General features: G+C 44.6%; 2 protein-coding genes across 6 annotated transcripts; one reads left to right on the top strand and one right to left on the bottom strand.

The window, feature by feature from the left end:
* Positions 1–4,637: 4,637 nt before the first annotated feature.
* viaat (Vesicular inhibitory amino acid transporter) lies at positions 4,638–8,354 on the bottom strand. The gene is given in 2 exon segments (NM_001165390.1): positions 4,638–6,726; positions 7,678–8,354. Coding segments are annotated over 2 exon segments (1,587 nt in total). The 5' UTR covers positions 8,077–8,354; the 3' UTR covers positions 4,638–5,538.
* A 4,989-nt stretch (positions 8,355–13,343) lies between these two features.
* On the top strand, positions 13,344–15,910 carry LOC106566696 (uncharacterized). 5 transcript variants are annotated; one of them, XR_006758521.1, is made up of 3 exons: positions 13,344–13,846; positions 15,151–15,295; positions 15,411–15,910. XR_006758521.1 is itself a non-coding variant. In XM_014134991.2 (3 exons), the coding sequence occupies exons 1-3, from the start codon at positions 13,460–13,462 to the stop codon at positions 15,610–15,612; spliced, it is 375 nt and encodes a 124-aa protein (XP_013990466.1). In that variant the 5' UTR covers positions 13,344–13,459; the 3' UTR covers positions 15,613–15,910. The 5 variants fall into 5 exon arrangements, 2 of the variants coding, with proteins under 2 accessions (XP_013990466.1, XP_013990464.1); XR_001319927.2 differs by having other exon boundaries at positions 15,151–15,322; XR_001319926.2 differs by having other exon boundaries at positions 15,151–15,333.
* Positions 15,911–22,578: the final 6,668 nt, after the last annotated feature.

Genomic DNA, 22,578 nt, shown 5'->3' with positions numbered 1-22,578 from the left:
TGTGGCCTCCACGTGCCTGTATGACCTCCCTACAACGCCTGGGCATGCTCCTGATGAGGTGGCGGATGGTCTCCTGAGGGATCTCCTCCCAGACCTGGACTAAAGCATCTGCCAACTCCTGGACAGTCTGTGGTGCAACGTGGCGTTGGTGGATGGAGCGAGACATGATGTCCCAGATGTGCTCAATTGGATTCAGGTCTGGGGAACGGGCGGGCCAGTCCATAGCATCAATGCCTTCCTCTTGCAGGAACTGCTGACACACTCCAGCCACATGAGGTCTATCATTGTCTTGCATTAGGAGGAACCCAGGGCCAACCACACCAGCATATGGTCTCACAAGGGGTCTGAAGATCTCATCTCGGTACCTAATGGCAGTCAGGCTACCTCTGGCGAGCACATGGAGGGCTGTGCGGCCCCCCAAAGAAATGCCACCCCACACCATGACTGACCCACCGCCAAACCGGTCATGCTGGAGGATGTTGCAGGCAGCAGAACGTTCTCCACGGCGTCTCCAGACTCTGTCACGTCTGTCACGTGCTCAGTGTGAACCTGCTTTCATCTGTGAAGAGCACAGGGCGCCAGGGGCGAATTTGCCAATCTTGGTGTTCTCTGGCAAATGCCAAACGTCCTGCACGGTGTTGGGCTTTAAGCACAACCCCCACCTGTGGATGTCGGGCCCTCATACCACCCTCATGGAGTCTCTTTCTGACCGTTTGAGCAGACACATGCACATTTGTGGCCTGCTGGAGGTCATTTTGCAGGGCTCTGGCAGTGCTCCTCCTGCTCCTCCTTCCACAAAGGCGGAGGTAGCGGTCCTGCTGCTGGGTTGTTGCCCTCCTACGGCCTCCTCCACGTCTTCTGATGTACTGGCCTGTCTCCTGGTAGCGCCTCCATGCTCTGGACACTACGCTGACAGACACAGCAAACCTTCTTGCCACAACTCGCATTGATGTGCAATCCTGGATGAGCTGAACTGCCTGAGCCACTTGTGTGGGTTGTAGACTCCGTCTCATGCTACCACTAGAGTGAAAGCGCCTCCATGCATATACATATATGGTACTGTGTGTGTGTGTGTGTGTGTGTGTGTGTGTGTGTGTGTGTGTGTGTGTGTGTGTGTGTGTGTGTGTGTGTGTGTATATACATATACACACACACACACACACACACACACACACACACACACATACATACATACATACATACATATATATATATACACACACACACACACACACAGTACCAGTCAAAAGTTTGGGCACACCTACTCATTCCAGGATATTTCTCAATTTTTACTATTTTCTACATTGTAGAATAGCAGTGAAGACATCAAAACTATGAAATAACACATGGAATCATGTAGTAACCAAACAAGTGTTAAACAAATAAAAATATATTTCTTGAAAGTAGCCATCCTTTGCCTTGATGACAGCTTTGCACACACTTGGCATTCTCTCAACCAGCTTCATGAAGAATGCTTTTCCAACAGACTTGCAGAAGTTCCCACATATACTGAGCACTTGTTGGCTGCTTTTCCTTCACTCTGCGGTCCAACTCATCCCAAACCATCTCATTCGGGTTGAGGTCAGGTGATTGTGGAGGTCAGGTCATCTGATGCAGCACTCCGTCCCTCTCCTTGGTCAAATAGCCCTTACAAATCAAATCAAATGTTATTTGTAACATGCGCCGAATACAACAGGTATACAACCTTACAGTGAAATGCTTACTTACAAGCCCTTAACCAGCAATGCAGTTAAGAAAAATACCTAAAAAATATAAGAACAAAAGCAACAAATAATTAAAGAGCAGCAGTAAAATACCAATAGAGAGGCTATATACAGGGCAATGCAAATAGTCTGGGTAGCCATATGATTAGACATTTAGGAGTCTTATGGCTTGGGGGTAGAACCTGTTAAGAAGCCTCTTGAACCTAGACTTGGTGCTCCGATACCGCTTGCTGTGTGGTAGCAGAGAGAACAGTCTATGACTAGGGTTGTTGGAGTCTTTGACAATTTGTAGGACCTTCCTCTGACACTGCCTGGTATAGAGGTCAGGAAGCTTGGATGGCAGGAAGCTTGGCCCCAGTGATGTACTGGGCAGTACACACTACCCTCTGTAGTGCCTTGCGGTCGGAGGCCGAGCAGTTGCCATACCAGGCAGTGATGCAACCCGTCAGTATGCTTTCGATGGTGCAGCTGTAGAACCTTTTGGGGATCTGAGGACCCATGAGAAATCTTTTCTGTCTCCTGAGGGGGAATATGTTTTGTCATGCCCTCTTCACGACTGTCTTGGTGTGCTTAGACCATGTTAGTTTGTTGGTGATGTGGAAGGCAAGGAACTTGAAGCTCTCAACCTGCTCCACTACAGCCCCGTCGAAGAGAATGGGGGCATGCTCGGTCTTCCTTTTCCTGTTGTCCACAATCATCTCCTTTGTCTTGATCACATTGAGGGAGAGGTTGTTGTCCTTGCACAACACGGTCAGGTATCAGGTATAGGCTGTCTCAGCGTTGTCAGTGATCAGGCCTACTACTGTTGTGTCATCGGCAAACTTAATGATGGTGTTGGAGTCGTGCCTGGCTGTGCAGTCATGAGTGAAGTGGGAGTACAAGAGGTGGACTGAGTATGCACCCCTGAGGGGTCCCCGTGATGAGGATCAGCGTAGCGGTTGTGTTGTTACCTACCCTTACCACCTGTGTGCGGCCCGTCAGGAAGTCCAGGATCCAGTTGCAGAGGGAGGTGTTCAGTCCCAGCTTTGAGGGCACTATGGTGTTGAACGCTGAGCTGTAGTCAATGAATAGCATTCTCACATAGGTGTTCCTTTTGTCCAGGTGTGAAAGGGCAGTGTGGAGTGCAATAGAGATTGCATCATGTGTGAATCTGTTGGGGCGGTACGCAAATTGGAGTGGGTCTAGGGTTTCTGGGATAATGGTGTTGATGTGAGCCAAGACCAGCCTTTTCAAAGCACTTCATGGCTACATACGTGAGTGCTACGGGTCGGTAGTCAGTTAGGCAGGTTACCTTAGGGTTCTTGGGCACAGGGACTATGGTGGTGTGCTTGAAACATGTTGGTATTACAGACTCAGACAGGGAGAGGTTGAAAATGTCAGTGAAGACACTTGCCATTTGGTCAGCACATGTTCGGAGTACATGTCCTGGTAATCTGTCTGGTCCTGCGGCCTTATGAATGTTGACCTGTTTAAAGGTCTTACTCATATCGGCTGCGAAAACCGTGATCACACAGTCTTCCGGAACAGCTGATGCTCTCATGCATGTTTCAGTGTTACTTGCGTCGAAGCAAACATAGAAGTAATTTAGCTTGTCTGGCAGGCTTGTGGCACTGGGCAGCTCTTGGCAGTTTTTCCCTTTGAAGTCTGTAATAGTTTGCAAACCCTGCCACATCATACATTTCCACCAGTCTAATGTCCATTGCTCTTGTTTCTTGACCCAAACAAGTCTCTTCTTCTTATTGGTGTCCTTTAGTAGTGGTTTCTTTGCAGCAATTTGACCATGAAGGCCTGATTCACGCAATCTCCTCTGAACAGTTGATGTTGAGATGTGTCTGTTACTTGAACTCTGTGAAGCATTTATTTGGGCTGCATTCTGAGGTGCAGTTAATTCTAATGAACTTATCCTCTGCAGCAATCGTACTCTGGGTCTCCCTTTCCTGTGGCAGTTCTCATGAGAGGCAGTTTTTTCAACTGCACTTTTATATATATATTTTTTAATTTAACTAGGCAAGCCAGTTAAGAACAAATTCTTATTTATTATGACGGCCTACCCCGGCCAAACCCTAACCCGGACGACGTTGCGCAAATTGTGCACCGCCCTAAGCTGGACGACGTTGGGCCAATTGTGCACCGCCCCACTTGAAGAAACTTTCAAAGGTCTTGATATTTTTCGGATTGACTGACCTTCATGTCTTCAAGTAATGATGGACTGTCATTTCTCTTTGCTTATTTGAGCTGTTCTTGACATAATATGAACTTAGTCTTTTACAAAATAGGGCTGTCTTCTGTATACCACCCCTATCTTGTCACAATACAACTGATTGGCTCAAACACATTAAGAAGGAAAGAAATTCCACAAATTAACTTTTAACAAGGCACACCTGTTAATTGAAATGCATTCCAGGTGACTACTTCATGAAGCTGGTTGAGAGAATGCCAAGAGTGTGCAAAGCTGTTATCAAGGCAAAGGGTGGCTACTTTCAAGAATCTCAAATATATATAAAATATATTTTGTTTAACACATTTTTGGTTACTACATGATTCCATATGTGTTATTTCATTGTTTAGATGTATTCACTATTATTCTACAACGTAGGAATTAGTAAAATAACGAAAAACCCTGGAATGAGTATGCGTGTCCAAACCTTTGACTGGTACTGTATATATGTATATATTATTTGTACCTTTATTTTGACAGTGCTCATGTCTCTTGGGCTGGCTATATAATTATTAAGTTAATTGGGAATTAGAATGTATGTGGAGTCTAAATTTATAGGCAGATAATTCGCATGTGCATGTGAGGTGAGTAAATCTATGATCATTTGCATAATACTGCACACCACATCCGCTTTCCTCATCCAGATTTCTGCTTCCATTTTACTGAAAGACCCCCAAACAACCACTGACTATATATTCATCCATAAAAACCTACATTTTATTCACCCATAGATTATTTTTTTCGCACATACATGAGCGTTCACAAATTCCAGATAGACATTTAATCCTTGGACAATGATATGAACATAATGCATAAAATATTCGATTTTTTATCTATTAATTCAACACATACTCGTTTCTTACACGTCATGATTAATTCCATGAAAGCACAATTAATACGTTCAACAGGTAGAGAGACTATACAGAAGACAGATGGTTTCATATAAACACATAGGAGCCACTTGCTTGCACTGCAATAATTCACTTCATCCATAATGACACTTGAAACACCAAAAACCAAATGTGTCGACAAGGAGTACGATTGAAAACGAATCGAAATTTTTTGATTAAACCACTATATATATATATATGTGTGTGTATGTTTACCCTATAGCACCATCCAACGTGGGTGCCCGGAGCATGTTTTCTCTGGTATGTCGACAGAACCTGCATGAGATCTAATTCTATAGCAGCTCGATAATAAAACACTCACTTACGTATTTAAAAAAAAATCTTCATAAGGAAACCAATTATCAATGCAGATATCAAGACATCCACACACTAAGTTAGGCCTTATACACAGCTCATTTTCACATGCCTGACTTTGCCTGATCAGACCATGCATCATATTCAACGCTTCAGAGATGATCCATTTCAAAGGACACTGGATTGCCCACTTCCTAATTAACATAACATTTCATTACTAAATACTGTACACTATGATAGTAAAGTCTATTATTGCACATTATCACGAAGGCAAAAAACAAAGTACACAGTTACACAGTCTCCCTTTTGCTCTGTCAATCAGTCTGTCATTCAGCGCCAATGATCGATGAGATTATGACCTATGGGCTACAGAGGTAGAATGTATACATTCTTATTCCTCGACTCCATATTTGAATGCCTCAATGAGCCCCTCTACTGAGTGAATAAACCCAGAAATGCTGCATATGCCTCCTATAACGAATATGGCGACGTCGAAGAACACGTGGTGCCATAAGAGTTTCCTCCACATCAGTTTTAGATGAAAGAGAGCCGGGAGAAGGAAGCACAACCCGGCGCCGGTAAGACTCCCGGTTAGGCCCATGAGGAGTGCGAAGTGCGGGACAAAGATGGCCATGATCAACGTGAACACCACCAGGAGGCACCGGAGGCCCAGTCCCCAGGACTTAATCCGTCCTCCCGGCCCGTAACAGTCAGGGAAAATAGCGCGCCCTCCATCCTGGAAAAAAGACTTCTCCAGGACCTCTACAGCAGCGAAGAACGGCAGCGGATACGAAAGCAAGGCCTTGGCCACCAGGAACAGGTTGACCACCGCTCTGATGGTGGACGGCAGGTTGTCCGTGATAACCTCTTTGGTGGCATCTGCCCAAGTCAAGTAGGCCACCAGAGCGAACAGGCCCTTCAGAACGCAGGCACCGATGTGGGTCCAGTCCATCATGCAGTGGAACTCCTTTGGCCTCTGCATGTTCCCCTCCAGCGATGGCAGGAAGATCTGGGACGTGTAGCTGAAGACGATGATGCCAATGGAGATTGGGAACTTCTTGACATCGATATAAAACTTGACTTTGTCCCAGGCCCAGTCGCGGGCTCTGGAGAGGCAGTAGGCTATCACCAGGATGTTGATGACAAAGTGCGCGATGGTGCAGAGCAAGCTGAACTTGGACACCGCCTTGAGGCTCTTGAGGAACGCGCAAGGCAGGAGGGCAGCCGTGGCAACTACAGACCAAGCCTTCTGCGAGACCGGCAGATTGGGGAAGCTGTTGACCATCAGGTTGCCGCTGACCACCACGTACAGGATACAGGTCATGACCAACTCAATGATCTGAGCAACGTTAACTATATGTCCGCCCAGAGACGGGAACCGTGGCTGGCAGCACGCGTTGGCGATGTCCACGTAGGAGTCCCTCACGCGCACCAGAATTCCATCCTCATTCTCTTCATACAGACACGCAATAAGAATCTTTCCGGTGTAACAACATACAACGGCGGCAAATATGATAAGAAAGAGTCCGAGGTATCCTCCGTGAAGAATGGCGTATGGTAACCCAAGGACGAACATCCCCTGTGGATACACAAGCACAGTTGAGTCGTAATGGAAATGGGCTTATCGAAGTGGCATGCCTCCCCACACCACACATGCAATAAATGTATCCTATTTAAAGTTGCATAATAATAGCAAACGACATTCACATTTTCCTAATCATACATGTGTGAAACCCCACATTTAACGACTGGAGTTGAGAGAAAAAAAAAGCCTAGGCAGGCCTCTGTTTTTCTGTCAGGTGACTAGCGTCCAGGCACAGAATCTAATATTTCTAAAATATTTCCTCATCAATACTGGATTTATTTTGTATAATCCACTGTAAAAATAACATATACCATTTAGCAGACGCTGATATCCAAATCGATTTACAGACATTCATGCATACATTTTATGTATGGGTGGTCCCGGGAATCGAACATACTACCCTGGGTTACAAGCTCCCTGCTCTACCAACTACAAAGGACCACTGTGAAATGTTATCAAGAATAACGATGTAGGCCTAATGGTCCCCGAGGCTAATCCAAACCATTTCAGCCGTGATTCATTCCAGACGGAGGCAACGGGGGTCTGTTTTTTGCTGATAAGAAATAGGCTATCTTGCATAAATCCCTATTTTCCTCTAAAATCTCAAATTATTATTATACACATGCTTAAAATTAAATTGACATTCTCTTCTGATTAAATAAAGGCACCGATATGCAGTTTTTTATTTTTTTAAATAAAATATTTAAGACACACTTGTTCTAAATTAAGGATTGTGAAATATGAAACCATACAATATGCCTATTCAAAGTCTATTTTTACATGTCAATGAAAACATTGCTAAAGTCATTTTAAGGTCTGTTTCAGTATTTTTGTAGAATGCAAATCGGTGTCCCTGAATGGGCGTATATTGCAAGTCTATCTTGACAATAGGCTTACATTGACATAGTGCCAATATGTTTGTGTGTTTCTTTAAATTATTTCTACCTGAATGGCATTGGTGACGTTCCACCCCGCATCCCAAGTGGTAATTTTGGGTTTGTCCTCTAATGCCAACTCGTTACACGCCCCAGTGTTCTTGAGGGAGGAAGAGGATGGTGGACCGGTTCCGTCTCTCTGGTAGTGGCTGTCCCCCACCATCAGCTCGTCTCCTCCGTCCATATCTCCCCCTTCTTCGTCACCCTGCATGATGTCCATCTGCATCCCCTGCCTGTAGTCAAAATCCAAGTCATCGCAGTCCACGAACCCCAGACCCTCTTCATCCGTAGCGGCCTGGAAGCCCAGCCTGGCAAACACTCCGCTTACCTTGGCCTGAGACTTATTGGACACTGTGTTGGCCGCATTGGTCAGCTTGTTGCCGATCTTGTGTCGAATTAAGTGAGCCATTGTTGTGAAATAAATGTGAATCTTCAGATATCAATTGGATCAAATATGGTTATTAGTTATTTTGGCTGTTGCTGCTGCTGCTGTGAGAGAAAGATAACCATGCCTGTTGCCAATACGTTTTGACGTTTCTCTTAACGGCTGTCCAACCGTTACATCCACATAGGCTCTCCTTAAAATCCCGTCTGTTGGTCTTGATTATCCATGTCACTCTCAAACCCCTCCTGACACTTTCTTGGCTTCAGAAGAAATTATGCAAAACAATTCTTCCTCAAGTTGGTTCTTCTAAACTGCTGAATGTGATCGAATGTCCCTGTTTGTGACCTCTCCATTAAGTTGTCCGTTCTGGTTCGGATGTTGCAGTCAACTGTGGCGCAGCTGTGACAAGTGCAAACCACGAGCGATGGAATCTGTGTGTCACAGTCGGACTAGGCACGTGTCCTCGTATACTGCCAATGCAATGACTTGCTCAGCAGGCAAAAACCTCTCATGGTTCTGAAGCGGGTGTGTGTGTGCGTGTGTGAGAGCGAGACAGACGCAGCCTACGACATAAGTATGACCCCCCTCACTGGCGCAAATTCTCTGCAGTAGCCTAAGACCAAGGACAAAATTGTCAATTTATTACGTTTAGCAAATTGCTTTGAGATTTGAGGGATAAAGGGGTGTAGTATTTCGTTACCAGAGGCATGGATGCTAGCTCTTACGCTTTATTTATACAAAATATGTGTGCTTTATTCGATTAAGATCATTTTGCATATTGAATTAGACCTAATTCTATTTTTAATTTTGATCGATCATTTGTTCCAATATTTTTCGTTATGATATGATGACACTAAACATTCAGATCGTGTTGATCTGGCAGATGTATTATCAGTTTCATGAAGGTGTAGTTTATAATTGCAGACGCATATGTTCGTTGAAAAATGTGATTTAGACTGCCTACCATTCATAGGCCTATACCAATGTTTTTGTCTTTGTCTTTTTATTCCTAATGCAAAAATACATAGAGGTCTAAAATGGATAAATAAATATTACATATTTGAAGATGAAAATCGTAGCTCGAACCTAGCTGTGACATCAATAGCATATTATTTTGATTATTTCCGTTTGTTTTTTAGTTTATTCGCTATAAGAATTTGGAGCCAACGTTTTGTTTTATGGCCCTTTGAGTATAGCCAGCACTTACTCTTTTTTATTTGGTATAATATATATCAAAACAATCTTAAAAAATAAATATTCTTATCTAATTTGTTTTCCGATTATTTAATTGATTAGCGTATCTCTGTAGCCTAAGTACATTTTTGTTCATGGGAGCAGATACTTTAAATTCAGCTGATAAATTAGAGACCACGACCCGCATGAATCTTCATGAGAAAATTCTCCTAATTTCAGCATTGCAGAACCTGGGACAGCGACTTGAATTTTCGCATACTGGCTATATAACCTTCTGTAACTGCCAAGTCATTTTTTTAAATGTCCCCTGTTGGTTGACAAGCTATTTCCAATGTAGATCTACACAGCATTAGCAAATTCCTCATGGTTAGATCGACTATACATCTGGCATGGAAACCAAATGTAGGCCTAAATAGTATAATATCTCATGTTGGTTGTCCTTGAAAAGGCATGGCATTCTAGTCCTCATTAAACACATGCCCGTGTCGTGTGCGTCTGCTTTAGAACTCCCGTATTACGATATGACATTAAAGAGCAGGAATGTGTTCGAAAATGCAGAAGAAAAAAATCACGGTAACATTTGATGCCTCCAACTGTAATCCCTCAGATGATAAGAGGCACCTTATCCTTCTCTTCTAATCGGTTCCGACATGTCACGACGCATTACAGTATTACTGTCATCAGGTTTTGGTGCCTGCGTAGGCAAGGCATTTCTAATATTTCCTTTTGTCGGAATACATTATGAACATTAAAGGAAAGGCAGAAATACAGTTTACTCTTTTCACAGAGTGAGAATAGCACGTGGACAGACTGATGATAAATTCATTACAGAATAATGTATGTAGAATTGTGCATTGGTCGAAGACTAAATGAGACAAAAACGTGAAAGACGATGAGAACTCAACATTTTGTATCAACCCAGAAAGTCCCTATATTTTCATGCTGGGCTTAGGCTGCTTTGCCAGCTGCCGTTTGTGTTGAGGCATGCACAGTGTGCGTGTGTATGTATGTGTGCTTGCATGCTTGTGTGTGTGAGGACAGTGAGGAAAGAATGTTCCCGGGAGAGTCCTTGGGGCATCTCAGTGACTAAACCTCCCTCCCCCATTCATGTACAAAACCCTGGTCTTGGACAGAGGATAGGCTGCAAATCTTACACAAACACACACACACACACACCCATGCCCCCCCAAACTGGATTAAAATGAACAGCACTGCACCTTCATCATGAAACAGGGTTTTGAATTCCAGTGAAATGTACTTACTAATCTTCTGGACACAAAAATATGTTGTTCTCTATCTGTATTTGCACATTTGGAACTTCATAAGAAATAGATTTTCAGACATATTATTATTGAGATGGCATCAAATTGCTTGCTGTGGTGACCAATTTAGCTTTGGGTTACAGAGACAAACATTTATTCAGCAAAGATGAAAGAGGGATGTCTGAAGGGGGAGAGATACTGAAGGCTTATAACCTGCTAACATGCACCAACTGGGGGCAATAGTCTCAGATAGTTGCCATGGCCACAATAATTGGTTGGCAAGACTCAAAGGAACACAGGTTGTCTGTCTGAAAGCCCCACCGGATGAAAAGGGAAGCCACTCAAGCCAATCTAGAGCCCTAACAATGAGAAGGGATCTAAGAAAATATAGCATCCTGAATTTTTTTTCAAAAACTGAGCATTTTGGTTTAGAATAGAGAAATGTAATCTGCTGCTTATACTAAATGGTCCACAAGGACATGCAATTTACATAGGAATAGATAAATAAACACACACATTTTGAAATCTTTCCTTGGATCCCCTATGAAACATGAACACAACTTACACATACACAGACACTACACACCCAGGGATTCATGCAAAGTGACAGGTGCACAAACACATTAATAACTCTATGGCCCAAAAATATCTGTTATGCTTACAGGGCTTAAGACTGAAGAGAGTGGTAGTGACAGTCTCTGTGTGTGAGGGGGCGGGGTAGTGTTTAGGGGATGCAGGGCGTTTGGTTTGCTGCTGTGGCTCTGGTATCAGGCAGTCTAGCGGTTAAGAGCCTTGGGCCAGTAACTAAAAGGTCGCTGGTTTGAATCCCGAGCCAACTAGGTGAAAAATCTGTCGATATGCCCTTGAGCACGGCACTTAACCCTAGTTGCTCTGGATAAGAGCATCTGCTAAATTACTCAAATGTAAATATCAGAGGCAGCAGTAGGAATCTAAATGCAAACCTCAGCCTATTATGTAAACGGTGTTCCCTTCCCTTCATTCATTTATGTCACAGATAGTTGGAGGTTTTCTCTTTTTATTTCACCAGTCCTGCATGCAAAGATTCAAACTGACATTTCACCATTTAATCTCATGATCAGCACAGAGAGAGCTGCAGCAGGAAAGATGAGTCTTAGGTACTGACAATCATAACATTGCTATTCTACTACCACAACTAAATGATAAGAATGATAATATTAACAGAGTGGTAACATGACAATAACCCAATAAATGTCTTAAGAGTCTTGCAGGAACACTTGAATGTGACAGCTGATGACAAGCTAATTAGGATCTCTCTACCCTGCTTCTACAAAATGGAGGAGCTACATCAAGGCAGTCCCAAAGCGCTTGTAGCCTAATTGTTTCTCTGTGGCTCATCACGGTATGACATGCACAACAAGCAAAGGTTCCCAGTGTTAGGAACAGAGGTACAATGTCACGTCTTGCCTTCTGGGAGCCTATGTGGGAGATGACCTAGATCTGCTTATTAACATTAGAGGAGGTCCCCTGACTAGAGCTTTGTGCCTGAGCAGTGAACTGTGCCTCTGATTCAATGACACAGCATCAAGCTACAACATTCCCTGCTCCCAAATCTGTGCTAACCCGCCAATCAAGTCCCTGGACTGAAATAAATATGGAATGCATCCACCATTTGTTTGATTACACAGGGCATATGCCTGTTGTCTCTAAATTAAAGTATTTTATGATGCATGAATGATCTGATATGTAAGACCCTTGAGCTTAATTCTGTGGTTTTGTAACAATGGTGGCACAGAAAATGCATAGGTGAATATTTTCAATAACCAAAAAGATTGTATTTTCAGCTGGTTGAAGTTGGTGTACAAAACCGAAAGTAAAATACACAAAAACAAAACTGAACAGGAAGCATAGATATAGTGCACGTCAGAGGAGGCTGGTGGGATGAGCTATAGGAGGATGGGCTCATTGTAATAGCTAGAATGGAATAAATGGAATGGTATCAAACATATGGAAACCATGTTTGGCTCCGTTCCATTTATTCCACTCTAGCCATTACAATGAGCCCACCCTCCTATAGCTCATCCCACCAGCCTCCACTGCCACACATAGAACAGATCTACCGCTTCAAATCTGACAGATCTATAACTCACATTTCTATGTGAATTTGGTCGTGGCGCCCAGAAAGTTTTAAAATCTATGTCATGTGACATGAGTGATAGGGGACAGACCGTTTGGTGGTGGAGTGTCTATTGTCAGTGCCAAAGGCACCCTATATATCACCAGCTGAGGCTCCACTTTGCCCAGTCAATTGACAGTAATACTGTAAGTGCCAGACCAGAATAAATCGAGGCCTTTTCAGATATAAGGGTTGATAGGGATAGGATATCATATAACCATAAGAATAGATTGATAGGAGTAGCTCATCATTTCTGGCTGGACCTAATTCAGAATGCCCAAAAGATTAATTCATGCTTTGTTTGATGCATATTCATCTCAAATGCATGAGACCAGCTTTCATTGCCCCCTCTGTTGGCAAACACTCATTCATGGATGTGGTCTTTAATGCATTAGTCCAACTGTAAACCGGTTCTGGGTCATACAGTAGGTTATCACACCCAGTCTGTACTCACATTAACATGTTCATTGAGGAAACAAAAAATATTGTAGATAAAGCAATGCATCCATATAAAAACAAAAATGGTAGTAAATGACACTGACAGATGCCAGTAAATAGACTACAGAATGTATAAATACATAGTCCTAAAACAATAGTTGTTAGGGGATCTACAATAGAGGATGTAATATATTCTGAGCATCCCGGAACTTTTGGATGCTCACACAAGCCTTCGAGTCGCCCGTATTTTGTAGTAACACCCTTTCAAAATGACTTCCAAAACAGACACAACTTGCAAAATATTTTAATTTCAAGACTACAAATCATCTCCCGACATGATTGTCTAAATTGCTGCCGAATGCTTACAATCAACACCGGTCCCAATGGTAATAGATAACCGGCCCTCCTTTGAAAATAGCCGTTGAGCATGCAAAGGGGACTAACTACAGTAGGCGCTCCGCGGCTTCTGCTCAAATCATTGGCGGCGAGGATCAGAGGGACAGCTCGCAGTGAATCCCAAATCCGTAATGGCATCTCCAACCTCGAGCCCTTGCGATGGCTCCTGAAAAGCCGGTTCGACCGAAATGTGGTTGTAAACTTCGAGATACAGGAGCTGCTGTTCGATTCAGCCACCTCGGGAGTTGGCGCTGATGTGCGGCGTATAAGTTGTTCCACATTTTCTTTGTTGACTGTCCTGTTGACTGTTGTGCCCTCTCACTCTTGAATTCAATTTACGCGTACAAAGGTAGCTAACTAGATAGCTGCTCGTTCAGAAACATCTGATGTGGTTTCTCTCCCCCTGTTTTAGGGCAGTGTTGAACATCCGATAGTTCTCACAGAGGCGCCCTGCAACCCGCTGCACAGTCGCCAGATGATGTCAGTGCTGCTCTTTGAGTGCTAGAGTCCCCAATGCAGTGGTGGGGGACTCAAGTAAATGAAAGTCACCCAGTAAAATACTACTTCAGTAAAAGTCTAAAAGTATTTGTTTTTAAATATACTTAAGTATCAGAAGTAAATATAATTGCTCAAATATACTTAAGTATCAAAAGTAAAAGTATAAATCATTTCAAATGCCTTATAAAGCAAACCAGACAGCATCATTTTATTTTTTATTTACGGATAGCCAGGGGCATGCTCTAGCTCTCAGACATAATTTACAAACAAAGCATGTGTTGAGTGAGTCCACCAGATCAGAGGCAGTAGGGATGTTCTCTGTTTAGTGAGTCCACCAGATCAGAGGCAGTAGGGATGACCAGGGATGTTCTCTGTTTAGTGAGTCCACCAGATCAGAGGCAGTAGGGATGACCAGGGATGTTCTCTGTTTAGTGAGTCCCACCAGATCAGAGGCAGTAGGGATGACCAGGGATGTTCTCTGTTTAGTGAGTCCTCCAGATCAGAGGCAGTAGGGATGACCAGGGATGTTCTCTGTTTAGTGAGTCCACCAGATCAGAGGCAGTAGGGATGACCAGGGATGTTCTCTGTTTAGTGAGTCCTCCAGATCAGAGGCAGTAGGGATGACCAGGGATGTTCTCTTGATAAGTGTGTGAATTACACAATTTTCCTGTCCTGCTAAGCATTCAAAATGTAGCGAGTACATTTGGGTGTCAATGAAAATGTATGGAGTAAAAAGTGTAAGTTGTCAAAAATATAAATAGTAAACTAAAGTACAGATACCCCAAAAAACTACTTAAGTAGTACGTTCAAGTATTTTTGCTTAAGTACTTTACAACACTGCCCTCATGTATCCTATGGGGTGGATAGCCTGTACAGCTTATATTACAACACTGCTCTCAGCAACTCCCCACACACACACGGGCATTGTCCTGTCCTCCAGCTACCACTGCGCTCACATACTACCTGTTATCAATGGAAGGTACGCAGTAACATGAGGTTTTAGGTGACTCCACTCATACTCAACCAGGTAGCCAGATCTGTCTATTCTTTTGCAAAATCCTCTATTTTGTTTTCATGCTAGAGGAGTTGGGAAAAGAACAAACAGATGTCGCTGCTATCTCACCAGATGTAACATGTCCTCTGGTGTTTCCCCAGGCTGGATGCGTGTGAACGTGGGCGGGAGCCAGGTGGTGTCCTACCTCCAGCGTCTTTTCCAGCTGAAGTACACTGGTCACCTGGCGGCCGTCACCCTCTGCCTCATAGAGCTGCTCCACAAACACAGCTACAGACTACCACCACGGTCTGCCTGCCATGGGGCCAGAGAGATGTATTGAGATTGTATGAAACAGTATGTGGTGCTTTGCTTTATATATAATATTTATATATCATTGCCTGACTCTCTCTCTCTACCGCAGAGCTGGAGAAGTGGTGCAGTGCAGAGTTCTAAGAGCAGGAGGTGCAACGCATGCAGCTGCCCTTCTCTGCCATGGTTCTGGGCGGCGCGGTGATTGTGGAGGAGATGCAGGAGAGACGCGCCCAGCAACTGCGCAGGCTGCAGGAGATAAACGGCTGGCGCAGGGAAGAGATGCTGCAGCAGGACCAAGAGCGTCTGGATAAACTATTGGCCCCGCAGGGAAGAACCATTATCTTTTAACCACTTTGTCAACCATGACCCTTAACTGCTGTGCAATTCCACAGTCTCAGAATTACGCAGAGTCCAATTTCTCACTTAAAATGTACTCCAAACAAAAAACATTGATTTCAAAGTTTAATAAACCATACAACCTTATGCACAAGGACTATGTTTAACAATTTACACTGAACATTTTACAAAAACACATTTACTGGAAAAACTATGCAGATGCAATGTTTGTTAACAGAATTTCATTAAAATCTCCCTCCGTTTTTTAATGTGTCCACGTTTTCCAAAAACTCTTACATATCTGCTCCAAATTAGGATTGAATAATTCCTGCAGAAAGAATGGGGGGGTCAGCTATGGCATGACACAATGACTTAGAACAAATATCTGTTGGTTATTCAACTAAAGTAAGTGAGGTGGACTTACACCTGGTAATGGAATTGCGGTATCACGGGTCCCTGATCTGTACTCCACAGAAATGCATATGGAAATGAATGTCATTCTCTTCATAGTGATGTATCCTGAAAAGATACACAAAGGTATAAATATGCAATATCCTCTTTTGCATATTTGGGTATTATTGTACACAGTGACTATTTTAATGAGCTCTGTCCCCAAACAAAACCAAATTTGGTTGGTCAGAACCGGACCAAATCTGAACTAATAGCAGTCTGTTTCACAATTTTGAACATTAAAGTACAGCACAATAGAGCTCAGTAGAGTAGAGTACAGAACAGTAGAGTACAGAACAGTAGAGTACAGAACAGTAGAGTACAGAACAGTAGAGTACCGAACAGTAGAGTACAGAACAGTATACAACGGGTGGGTCTAAACCTGAATGCTGATTAGTTAAAAGCGCATTTCAGCCGGTGTCTATTCCACAAATTACCATCGGCTAAATCTGACTTTAAAATGCCTATTCATTCTGTTCCATCTGACTGCGCAACCCATAGTCTCGTTAACCCAGGTAGGGAAATTATAAACTTGATCTCCACTAGAAAAATAATCGAGACATTATCTCATATTTCTTTTCGACTAACATTTAGTTTTCAACAACAGAAATTTGTATAAACCCGTCTGTCTCCGACATTTGTAACATTGTTTTAATTTTCAAATTCGATCTCCAACTGTCCCATAGTAATGAACGTGTAATGGTCAAGAGTCAGGACGAGAGAGAGAGAGGCAGCGTTTCTCAACCATTAGAAATCATGAATCGGCTGGCATCATTTTTATGGATATATACAAAGAAATGTCAATTGGAAAAAGGTGAAACGAAGTGCAGCTAGTTTGCAGTCTTTCCAGCTTCAGTTTGAAATCGTTGTGTTAGCTGTGTTGTTGGCTAGCGAAATCGTGCCTCATTAGCTCATTGTTATGGATGTATCCAAATAAATGTCACTAGAAACAGCTTAAACAAATGCATCTCCTGTTGTTATTCTGTCTGCACTGTTTGACGTGACTGTAAATTAGCAGTAGTTGGCTAGCAAGCAAGGAATAAGAACGTTGCCAGTATGGCAATGGAACATTTAGAAGTAATGACTGGGTCGCGTCCATAGATACAGAACAAAAAGACTGAACGACTGGGTCGCATCCTTGGTAACCGAACCAATAGAACGACTGACCAGCCGGCTTGGGTAGTAAACCCAGATTTTTTTTCCCGGACTATATATTGTGGAAGGATGAAATAGTATGAATAAATTAATAAAAATAACGTTTTTAATGAAAATATGTCAATCATTATTTGAATATATTTGTATCCCGTTGTATGAATGTGATAATGCCCGAGAAGCCGGTGTTTGGAGCCAGAATTCAGAATTCCATTGTCAGTTTAGCCTACATTTCACTGATCTTAGTAGCAGAAAGCATTTTTGTCTGCAGTTGTAGGTTTGGCTATTTGTTTCAAGTGTATGTGGTGGTTCTAGCTTGTATGGCGCCCTGGGCCAACCACCCCGTGCCGCCCCGGGCGGCTGCCCATGTCGCCCATACCTAAATCCGTTACTGATTTGTATTAGTCTATAAATACATATCTAGGGTTACTACCCAAGCCGGCTGGTCTTTCGTTCTATTGGCTGGGCTGATGAGACAGTTGATTGCGCAGTCAGATGGAACAGAGTAAATAAGCATTTTAACGTCATATATTTAGCCGGTGGTAACTTGTGGAATAGACATCGTCTGGAATGCGCTTTTAACTCAAAAAATTCAGAACCAGGAACAGATATAGCCCTTGGTTCTCTCCAGACCTGACTGCCCTTGACCAGCACAAAAACATCCTGTGGCGTACTGCATTAGCATCGAATAGCCCCGTGATATGCAACTTTTCAAGGAAGTTAGGAACCAATATACACAGGCAGTTAGTCAAGCTAAGGCTAGCTTTTCAAGCAGAAATTTGCATCCTGCAGCACAAACTCAAAAAAGTTCTGGGCCACTGTAAAGTCCATGGAGAATAAGAGCACCTCCTCCCAGCTGCCCACTGCACTGAGGCTAGGAAACACTGTCACCACCGATAAATCCACTATAATTGAGAATTTCAATAAGCATTTTTCTACGGCTGGCCATGCTTTCCACCTGGCTACCCCGATCAACAGCCCTCCACCCCCCACAGCAACTCGCCCAAGCCTCCCCCATTTCTCTTTCACCCAAATCCAGATGGCTGATGTTCTGAAAGAGCTGCAAAATCTGGACCCTTACAAATCAGCCGGGCTAGACAATCTGGACCCCTACAAATCAGCAGGGCTAGACAATCTGGACTCTCTTTCTAAAATTATCTCCTGAAATTGTTGCAACCCCTATTACTAGCCTGTTCAACCTCTCTTTCGTATCGTCTGAGATTCCCAAAGATTGGAAAGCTGCCGCGGTCATCCCCCTCTTCAAAGGGGGAGACACTCTAGACCCAAACTGCTACAGACCTACATCTATCCTACCCTGCCTTTCTAAGGTCTTCGACAGCCAAGTTAACAAACAGATTACCGACCATTTCGAATCCCACCGTACCTTCTCCGCTATGCAATCTGGTTTCAGAGCTGGTCATGGGTGCACCTTAGCCACGTTCAAGGTCCTAAACGATATCATAACCGCCATCGATAAGAGACATTACTGTGCAGCCGTATTCGTTGACGTGGCCAAGGCTTTCGACTTTGTCAATCACCACATTCTTATCGGCAGACTCAACAGCCTTGATTTCTCAAATGATTGCCTCGCCGGGTTCACCAACTACCTCTCTGATAGAGTTCAGTGTGTCAAATCGGAGATCCTGTTGTCCGGACCTCTGGCAGTCTCTGTGTGTGCGCCACAGGGTTCAATTCTTGGGCCGACTCTCTTCTCTGTATACATCAATGATGTCGCTCTTGCTGCTGGTGATTCCCTGATCTACCTCTACGCAGACGACACCATTCTGTATACCTCTGGCCCTTCTTTGAACACTGTGTTAACTAACCTCCAGACGAGCTTCAATGCCATACAACTCTCCTTCCGTGGCCTCCAACTGCTCTTAAATGCAAGTTAAACTAAATGCATGCTCTTCAACCGATCGCTGCCCGCACCTTCCCGCCCGTCCAGAATCATTACTCTGGACGGTTCTGACTTAGAATATGTGGACGACTACAAATACCTAGGTGTCTGGTTAGAATGTAAACTCTCATTCCAGACTCACATTAAGCATCTTCAATCCAAAATTAAATCTAGAATCGGCTTCCTATTTCGCAACAAAGCTTCCTTCACTCATGCTGCCAAACATACCCTAGTAAAACTGACCATCCTACCGATCCTCGACTTCGGCGATGTCATTTACAAAATAGCCTCCAACACTCTACTCAACAAATTGGATGCAGTCTATCACAGTGCCATCCGTTTTGTCACCAAAGCCCCATATACTACCCACCACTGCGACCTGTACACTCTCGCTTCATACTCGTCGCCAAACCCGCTGGCTCCAGGTCATCTACAAGTCTCTGCTAGGTAAAGCCCCGCCTTATCTCAGCTCACTGGTCACCATAGCACCACCCACCCGTAGCACGCACTCTAGCAGGTATATCTCACTGGTCACCCCCAAAGCCAATTCCTACTTTGGCCGCCTTTCCTTCCAGTTCTCTGCTGCCAATGACTGGAACAAACTGCAAAAACAATCACTGAAGCTGGAGACTCATATCTCCCTCACTAAGCACCAGCTGTCAGAGCAGCTCACAGATCACTATACCTGTACATAGCCCATCTGTAAATAGCCCATCCAACTACCTCATCCCCATACTGTATTTATTTATGTTGCTCCTTTGCACCCCAGTATCTCTACTTGCACATTCATCTTCTGCACATCTACCATTCCAGTGTTTAATTGCTATATTGTAATTACTTCACCACCATGGCCTATTTATTGCCTTACCTCCCTTATCCTACCACATTTGCACATACTGTATATAGACTTTTTCTACTGTATTAGTGACTGTATGCTTGTTTATTCCATGTGTAACTGTTTGTCACGGCTGTTTAAAGGAGCAAACCAAAGTGCAGCGTGTGTTTCGTTCGACATATTTATTTAATCCGTGAAACTATGCAATACATCAAATTACTGAAATTTACATCACATTACATTTACATTTAAGTCATTTAGCAGACGCTCTTATCCAGAGCGACTTACAAATTGGTGGGGGGGGGGGGTTAGAAGGATTACTACCTATCCCAGGTATTCCTTAAAGAGGTGGGGTTTCAGGTGTCTCCGGAAGGTGGTGATTGACTCCGCTGTCCTGGCGTCGTGAGGGAGCTTGTTCCACCATTGGGGTGCCAGAGCAGCGAACAGTTTTGACTGGGCTGAGCGGGAACTGTGCTTCCTCAGAGGTAGGGGGGCCAGCAGGCCAGAGGTGGATGAACGCAGTGCCCTTGTTTGGGTGTAGGGCCTGATCAGAGCCTGAAGGTATGGAGGTGCCGTTCCCCTCACAGCTCCGTAGGCAAGCACCATGATCTTATAGCGGATGCGAGCTTCAACTGGAAGCCAGTGGAGAGAGCGGAGGAGCGGGGTGACGTGAGAGAACTTGGGAAGGTTGAACACCAGACGGGCTGCGGCGTTCTGGATGAGTTGTAGGGGTTTAATGGCACAGGCAGGGAGCCCAGCCAACAGCGAGTTGCAGTAATCCAGACGGGAGATGACAAGTGCCTGGATTAGGACCTGCGCCGCTTCCTGTGTGAGGCAGGGTCGTACTCTGCGAATGTTGTAGAGCATGAACCTACAGGATCGGGTCACCGCCTTGATGTTAGTGGAGAACGACAGGGTGTTGTCCAGGATCACGCCAAGGTTCTTAGCACTCTGGGAGGAGGACACAAGGGAGTTGTCAACCGTGATGGCGAGATCATGGAACGGGCAGTCCTTCCCCGGGAGGAAGAGCAGCTCCATCTTGCCGAGGTTCAGCTTGAGGTGGTGATCCGTCATCCACACTGATATGTCTGACAGACATGCAGAGATGCGATTCGCCGCCTGGTTATCAGAAGGGGGAAAGGAGAAGATTAATTGTGTGTCGTCTGCATAGCAATGATAGGAGAGACCATGTGAGGATATGACAGAGCCAAGTGACTTGAAGTATAGCGAGAATAGGAGAGGGCCTAGAACTGAGCCCTGGGGGACACCAGTGGTGAGAGCGCGTGGTGCGGAGACAGATTCTCGCCACGCCACCTGGTAGGAGCGACCTGTCAGGTAGGACGCAATCCAAGCGTGGGCTGCGCCGGAGATGCCCAACTCGGAGAGGGTGGAGAGGAGGATCTGATGGTTCACAGTATCAAAGGCAGCAGATAGGTCTAGAAGGATGAGAGCAGAGGAGAGAGAGTTAGCTTTAGCAGTGCGGAGAGCCTCCGTGACACAGAGAAGAGCAGTCTCAGTTGAATGCCCAGTCTTGAAACCTGACTGATTAGGATCAAGAAGGTCATTCTGAGAGAGATAGCAGGAGAGCTGGCCAAGGACGGCACGTTCAAGAGTTTTGGAGAGAAAAGAAAGAAGGGATACTGGTCTGTATTTGTTGACATCGGAGGGATCGAGTGTAGGTTTTTTCAGAAGGGGTGCAACTCTCGCTCTCTTGAAGACGGAAGGGACGTAGCCAGCGGTCAAGGATGAGTTGATGAGCGAGGTGAGAAGGTCTCCGGAAATGGTCTGGAGAAGAGAGGAGGGGATTGGGTCAAGTGGGCAGGTTGTTGGGCGGCCGGCAGTCACAAGACGCGAGATTTCATCTGGAGAGAGAGGGGAGAAAGAGGTCAAAGCACAGGGTAGGGCAGTGTGAGCAGGACCAGCGGTGTCGTTTGACTTAGCAAACGAGGATCGGATATCGTCAACCTTCTTTTCAAAATGGTTGACAAAGTCATCCGCAGAGAGGGAGGGGGGGGGGGGAGGAGGATTCAGGAGGGAGGAGAAGGTAGCAAAGAGCTTCCTAGGGTTAGAGGCAGATGCTTGTAATTTAGAGAGGTAGAAAGTGGCTTTAGCAGCAGAGACAGAAGAGGAGAATGTAGAGAGGAGGGAGTGAAAGGATGCCAGGTCCGCAGGGAGGCGAGATTTCCTCCATTTCCGCTCGGCTACCCGGAGCCCTGTTCTGTGAGCTCGCAGTGAGTCGTCGAGCCACGGAGCAGGAGGGGAGGACCGAGCCGGCCTGGAGGATAGGGGACAGAGAAAATCAAAAGGATGCAGAAAGGGAGGAGATGAGGGTTGAGGAGGCAGAATCAGGAGATAGGTTGGAGAAAGTTTGAGCAGAGGGAAGAGATGATAGGTTTGAAGAGGAGAGAGTAGCGGGAGAGAGAGAGCGAAGGTTGGGACGGCGCAATACCATCCGAGTAGGGGCAGAGTGAGAAGTGTTGGATGAGAGCGAGAGGGAAAAGGATACAAGGTAGTGGTCGGAGATTTGGAGGGGAGTTGCAATGAGATTAGTGGAAGAACAGCATCTAGTAAAGATGAGGTCAAGCGTATTGCCTGCCTTGTGAG

This window comes from Salmo salar, chromosome ssa13 (assembly GCF_905237065.1).
Source record: "Salmo salar chromosome ssa13, Ssal_v3.1, whole genome shotgun sequence".
NCBI lineage: Eukaryota > Metazoa > Chordata > Actinopteri > Salmoniformes > Salmonidae > Salmo > Salmo salar.
Note: the sequence above shows the minus strand (reverse complement) of the source record. Positions and strands in the feature narration are given on the sequence as shown.